General features: G+C 32.1%; 2 protein-coding genes across 2 annotated transcripts; one reads left to right on the forward strand and one right to left on the reverse strand.

Annotated features, from left to right (window-relative positions):
* Positions 1-368: 368 nt before the first annotated feature.
* On the forward strand, positions 369-4,668 carry LOC119680030. Its single transcript, XM_038092647.1, has 7 exons — positions 369-802; positions 865-1,091; positions 1,148-1,978; positions 2,038-2,192; positions 2,290-3,396; positions 3,629-3,990; positions 4,067-4,668. Exons 1-7 carry the CDS (start codon positions 666-668, stop codon positions 4,524-4,526), a joined length of 3,279 nt encoding a protein of 1,092 aa, XP_037948575.1. The 5' UTR covers positions 369-665; the 3' UTR covers positions 4,527-4,668.
* Positions 4,669-5,975: 1,307 nt separating this feature from the next.
* Positions 5,976-6,601, reverse strand: LOC119682724 (protein PET100 homolog, mitochondrial-like). The gene is made up of 2 exons (XM_038096218.1): positions 6,433-6,601; positions 5,976-6,358 (listed from the first exon to the last, which is right to left on the reverse strand). Exon 2 carries the CDS (start codon positions 6,346-6,348, stop codon positions 6,103-6,105), a length of 246 nt encoding a protein of 81 aa, XP_037952146.1. The 5' UTR covers positions 6,349-6,358; positions 6,433-6,601; the 3' UTR covers positions 5,976-6,102.
* Positions 6,602-7,013: the final 412 nt, after the last annotated feature.

The following is a 7,013-nucleotide window of genomic DNA, read 5'->3' on the forward strand; positions in this document are numbered from 1 at the left end:
AAATACTTCTCAGCAACTCTCACCACTCACATATGATTGCGTATAATTGATTTTATAATTCAACTTATAATATAAGTTGAATTATATATTATTTTCCCGTCAGCAAATATTACTCTGTCTGTCCTTTGATATTATTATTAGATATTCAACCAATTTTATTATTGTATTTAGACCTGTCATTGCTTTATCGTTGTTCATTACAGCGTGTATTTTTTCGTTGATACAGTACAGTATTTTTACTTAAAATGATTTAGATGTATTAATATTATTTCATATATTTTTAATAAAATAGATATGGCATATAGATAATATAGTTTAGAAATGCATATCTGTATTTACGATAATATTCAAAATAACCAATATTACACTGGCACTCAAACTGTGACCGGTTAGTAAAAGACAATATTTTTCGAAAATCAGCAGTTGGCCAGCATTTTACTAGTCCTTGCATGTTGTTGCTGTTTCTAATTGAGAAATACGCCCAAGTTTATAATTTATTAAATTGGCAAGAAATTCAATTATATCACAATTAAAATGTTAAACAGTTGTGAACCATAAGTGTTTGTAATTTGATATATAAACTGATACCCTCAGATGTTAAAAGTATACTACATACATTTATACGGTGCGTCGCGTGAAATTTCTATTTTAGGAAGGAGAAATATATGAAAATGGATTTTAATTATTTAAATATAAATGACTTGTCAGATGAAGAAATTGCATTGCATATGCGCGAATCGAATTTTGAGAAATATAGATCGCTTGTGCGCATGCACTTGTCATTTGAATTGGAACTAAATGAGTAAGATAAACACCTGCCGTTTGGTTATATGCAAATAAAAGTTTACTTCCTTTATTATACAGATTTGATTTGCCATGCCATGAAATCGTTTATGAAGACAAAGGAAAATGGAAAAAGTGGAACCGTATATCAAAGAAGCAGAGACATCATCTATCTGCGGTATGTTCAACAACGACAAAAGGCTCCAACAGTTCTGGTGGCAGTCCTACAGAAGGTCTACACCAGCAAATTGATGCTGGATTTTTATTCCACTTGAAGGAAATAAAAGAGTTCTTATTGCTTGAAAAAAGTTTGTATAGAAAATTGTATGCTAATATATAGACATTGTTATGGTTTCATTTACAGATATAACACAGGAAGGTATATTTCGTAAGACTGGTTCTGTATCAAGACAAAATGAGTTACGGATACAAATACAAAGTAACAAAGCGTTAGAATTGGAATGCAGTAGTTATTCTGCACACGATTGTGCCACAGTTTTTAAAGGTTATTTGGCTGAATTGCCTGAACCGGTATTAACTGATGCACACTATCCCGCACACTTACAACTTGCTCCACTTTGTATCGGAGCAAGTTATATGGCATCAACGAGCAATACCTTTAAAGGACTAAACACAGAACATCAGAAACGCGAAGAGCATTTATTGAATTCAATTCAGCTTCTCTTATTACTTCTACCCTATGATAATCGACAACTTCTGATGCATATAATTGATTTGCTTTACGCTGCTGCACAACAGGAACACTTAAACAAGATGTGTGCAGAAAACTTAGCAACCTTATTTGCACCACATCTAATATGTCCAAGGAATATGCCACCCGAAGCCTTACATTATCTATCAAAGAAAATGTCTAGTATTATTGCTTATATGGTCACGAAAGGTACAAAAATATTTGAAATGCCGGCGAAATTATCAACTGACATAAAAGCATATTTCTTGGAGCGTAAACGAAAAAAAACTATGTCACCCGAACTAACACTTGACGAATCCATTTCGGATATTTCAGCTGTTGAAACAGTCTATACATTTGTGGATCGTGAGAAAACACTTGCTGCTCACACAACTAACACAACTGATACAGAATTAGCGCAACTCTATGCACACATACAAAGTCTACCTGAATCTTCAAAGAAACGTAGACTTATTAAACAATTTAATAGACAAAATGGACAAGGTAAGTGTGCCAATATCTTGTATTTACGTAGAACATATAATAACAAATTCACTCAACAGGAACGCCACTGCAATTGGTAGTAATGAATCGTATTAAAAATTCTGACGCTGGGCGTAGTGCTAAATCTTTAGGTGAATCTATTAAAAAGCATATTTTCCATAAAGCAATGTATCGCACCCCAAAACGCACAAATCCAACTTCTACAATACTTGAGGTATGTGAAGATTTTAGCTCTTTTGCATGGTTTTATGTTGTTGATGTTTGTTTAAAACTTTAAATTTCTGTTTGTGTTACTAATTCTCATTTACTAGACACCAAATATTTCAAGCAATAAAAATCCAAAATTACGTGTGCTATTTCAAAGTCCTGCAGCGGAAATGAAACCTGCAGCAAGCACTGCTTCATCTACATGCAACAGTAGTACTAATTTTACGCATGCTATTAATACTCATTCGCTGATAAAACCCATTGATTCTTCATCATCGCATACAAATTTAAATGGTTTTTCAAAAAACTCCGCTGACGGAATTGATACTTTGTCAACATGTAGCAGTGATTATTCAATACCAACCATCTCCATATCAGCGCCCGTCAGTCGTCAAACATCAAATGAACTACCTGGTACAAAGGCATTAAGTGCATCCTACACATCCGTAACTGGTGTTCAAACTGAAAATGAACTCTTTACTGACATGAATTGTTGTGCAACGCCACTTAAACTTATTTCCGAAGCAGCGAAACAGTTGATTAGTAGTAATATAAATGACACAAATAATGCGAATCCACGAAAAACTGTTGCTTGGGATGATGCTTGCTTGTTAACAGTGGAAGAAATCTCTAATCCTTGCACACCTGCAAAACAAAACAATATGGATTTAAAATCACGCTACAAATCAGAACCAAATCTGAGTCGGATTCTGCCGGACAAAATTACAGAGTCAACAACAAATATGTCGGCTATATCCAAAACTGGTTTATCATTTAAACGCAAACTTATTAAAGGTGTAAGCATGGGTAATCTTAAATTTTTCAGTACACCAGATCCGACTAGGAGGTTAGTGCGTAGCGTTTCAGCAACTCTGCGCAAAACAGCCGGTGATATCGAACGTTCAGATCGTAAAAATTTATTAGACGACATAGATGATGAACTGGATGATGATACATTTGAAGAAAATCCAAATGATCATCTAGACTCTGACAGTGAAATTGAATCTGAAACCGACGTTAAGAATGAACTAGCAAGTACGACTAGTACCAGCAGTGAATTGCCCGGTTGCAGTGCCAGTTTTCTACACTCACAACAAAACCTGATACATCGTAATATAGATTTGATGACTAGCACACCTTCAATGTTTTTAGGAAGACGTTCAATGTCGCCAATAACTAAATCAACCCAACGTATGCCAAAAGCAATGCAAGTAAGTGCAGTAGGAGTTTGAAGTTATACTAAAATCGTAAGAATCGGCGCAGCAAACTATATATATATTATACCAATTTTTGTGTTTTGTAAATATTGTTTATTCTCATGACCAAAAATGTTTTATATTTTGTTTTGTGTGTGTTCAATTTCAATGTTTTATGTAAATGTTTGTGCATATATCCATTCGTATGAAAATGTATAACAAACCAATACTCTGTTATATTTTGCAGGAGTCAATAATGACACCACGTTCTCGTAAGCCCGTTATGGTGTTGACCAATTTGGGGAACTCAGATCAAAACCAAACAATTTGTCAAACGGATTTGTCAAGTTTCCGAGAGCAAGATGAAGACGATTCTACAGACTGTGAAAAAATGGAGACACACCATATAAATTTACACAATGAAGATGCAGTCTCTGCGGGTTGTTACTCTGACATATTGCGTCGCAAACAACTATTGTTGGAAAATCAAAGCTTTATACAACAAGGCTCATTGAACATTGCTGATACAGCAGCAAGAGGTAGCAACAATTTAACTGACGAAAATAACTGTTCCTCTTTAGATGCTGATGCGTTGTCCAATAATTTCAAGTAAGTTTTAACATTTAATAATACATAAATCATTGATTACTTATAACATAATTTAACTAATAACGTTAATTTGCAGAGAATATCTGCTAAGTCGTAGTGTACTCACTGCCAGTCCAGTTGATTCGTCCTTTTTTAGTCAACCTGATGATTTCGGCTCGACACAAGAAATCGAGGACTTAAATGAATCACAGTTAAGTGCCAGCTTATTGTACTGTTTGGATGGAAATGAGCCGGATAGAAATAGTAATTCCACAGAACTTAAAGTTAATAATTCAAATATTATGGAAACAGATATAGATTCTATGTCTGAAGTATGCAATGAACGAATAGGTTCAATTTCTACAAACCCATTTGTCATACTTAACAATGCACGCAAACGTACAGCTAATAAAATCGCAACTTCCACATCAACCAAAACGCAAACAACAGCAACCACATCAAATTTAACAAATAAGGAAAATATTGACAACACTCAAAGCTACATAGTAACTAAGAAAATACTAATAAGCGATTATCCGGGTGAAACATCCTTTTAGTTTCATCCTTTCATGTTTCATTAGACAAATATATACACAACCGTTGCACGGTTTATATTATATTAACTGAATAATACATTGGCAACTATATATTTACACTTCATTGCTTCCGTGTTTATGCATTTTTAACTTTTTATATAAAACAAAATGGTTGAATTATTTATAATGATGTATTTTTTACTTATATATGTATGTATGAATTATATTTATTGTATGCACAATTTTTATATAGTCTTTTATATTATCAAAATACATTTTATATTGTATAATTTCCATGTTAACATATATTTAAATATATTTAAACAAAAATATTAACTTATTATTGAACACTGTATTACTTTCGATGGTAATAACTCCACTATAAATCGTCATGCTAAATAGATTAATATTATAGTATACGCAAAAGATACTACTTTTAAAAGATTTACTTACTTCGTTGGCCATTTCAAACGTGAGTCCTCCTTGGCCGCGTATAATAAGCTTTGAGACCTAGCCCAATCAGACATGGTCAGAATGCTCTTAACGACTGCTCAACACAGTCATAATAAGGGATTTGCTAACACAAATGTATACTACTCGATTGGACTCAAGTTAGTGTGTGCATTGGGACATAAAAAGAGATGGACGACATCATGGGAGGTAGAGCTGCACTTAAGGCACAGATTTATACGTGACAGGTAACTGCTAGCAATTGGCTGATCTCAATTGTGGTAATACAGTTTTAGCTGAGCGAGGAATGCATGTGTCATTCTTGTAAACTGTTACTTGTTACATACGAAAGTTTCTTAACAGAATAATCTTTCATAGCTTAAATATTTATGCGTTTATTTGTGTAATCAAAAATAATTGCTTAAAAATAGTTAAGCAATTTCAAACTCTGACTTAAACCCTAATGCCATTCTAGTTCTATTTATAATATATTAACATATATTTAATATATATTTATAATATAAGACTATTAAAATCTGCAAAATTAATATATTAAATCCAATCCGGCATACCTAGATAACTAAGTAAACGTTATTGATGTTGTTATTGTAGCCCAAAGATATATGCAACTCTACTGTATGTGCACAAAAGCTATAGTTAACTTATATTTTTTTTAACGTATATCATATATAAATAGCACTAAGTTTTAAGAAAATGTATAATGCAAAATAAATATTTATTATATTTAAAATGTCATTATGTGGAAAAAAATATTACTACTACAATTTGTTTATTTCTACGTCAACTGCACTAAATAACTATTTTCACATTTTAAAAAATTGTTTAAATTAGATTTTAGGAACCAAACGAAACCAATAATGCTTTAATCATATTTAAATGTTATGAGTAGCTATATCGACCTAAATGTAATTAAAAAAATATATATAACAGATAAACACTTCAAACGCTATTCAACCCAAAAATTCATATCCTTTACATACAATTTATGTTTATGTTTAAAGAAGTTTTATTTCGGCATTTAAAATCACCACAAGATCATTTTGTTTTAACAAGTTTAATCTTAAATATTTACATTACTTAAAAACAAAAAGAATATTATATAAAATGCTGTTCAATAGTTCATACACTATTTAGACTTTTGTTCAATTTCATCAAAGGCTTTCATCATTTGTAAATTACGTTTTTCACGCACAGCACGAATTGCCTCTTCGATCTCTGCGCGGTGACTTAAATTTTCTGGAGGATACAGCTCGCGCTTCTTTTTAGTGACCCATTCTTCAAAATAGTCCGGTTGATTGAAAATGTGGAACAACGCTACTGGAAAAGTCATGTACATTGCCATCTTGCAGACTTCCAATACCCAACCACCCATGATGATGTTACTTTTATAAAATTTAATTTAAACAAATTATTTTTAATTATGTAAACCAAACTGGATTTATCACATTTAACTCACTTTTAATCAGTCAACAGAAATTTTTGTCTATTTTTGTTTTGATCTGCAGAGCTGTCAAAAACAGCTGAAATATCTGTCGACAAGTGTTGTGGTTGCCACTCTAACACAAATATTTTATAGCAAAGTCGTAGCAAAATCACACAACTTTTCGATTTGAGATCTATATATTTTGATGTAATACATCGGATACATAATAATACACATTATGTATATGTGATATGCTTGAATCATACTTTATTTACACTTTACAACAATCGAATGTAAGTTATAACATGCTCACACAGTACTGGCAAATCTGGATTCAATGAACTGTCAAATTTTGTTGCCTAATCGAATATTGTTAAAGTGGTCTAAAATTTTTGTATTTGTGTTAGTAGATATTAAAATTTTTTATAAATATATATATCGAATCAAATCACACTTTATTTATTGTCATATAAAACAGTTGTTAATTTCAGGACAATCTTGCTACTCTGGCAAAATATCTAGAATGTTTTAAATTAATTTCGACTGTTATTCATTATTCTCGAGTGTTATACAGATTTACTAAGGGTCATGTTATGCAGAGTGTCTCGGGCACG

This window comes from Teleopsis dalmanni, chromosome 2, assembly GCF_002237135.1.
Source record: "Teleopsis dalmanni isolate 2A chromosome 2, ASM223713v2, whole genome shotgun sequence".
NCBI lineage: Eukaryota > Metazoa > Arthropoda > Insecta > Diptera > Diopsidae > Teleopsis > Teleopsis dalmanni.

Excerpts from the sequence above, each read along its gene's own strand:
- LOC119680030 (XM_038092647.1), top strand. The coding sequence starts at position 666 with ATGAAAATGGATTTTAATTATTTAAATATAAATGACTTGTCAGATGAA. Across the intron at positions 803-864 it reads TTTGAATTGGAACTAAATGA|ATTTGATTTGCCATGCCATG; the intron begins GTAAGATAAACA and ends TTTATTATACAG. Across the intron at positions 1,092-1,147 it reads GTTCTTATTGCTTGAAAAAA|ATATAACACAGGAAGGTATA; the intron begins GTTTGTATAGAA and ends TTTCATTTACAG.
- LOC119682724 (XM_038096218.1), bottom strand. The coding sequence starts at position 6,348 with ATGGGTGGTTGGGTATTGGAAGTCTGCAAGATGGCAATGTACATGACT.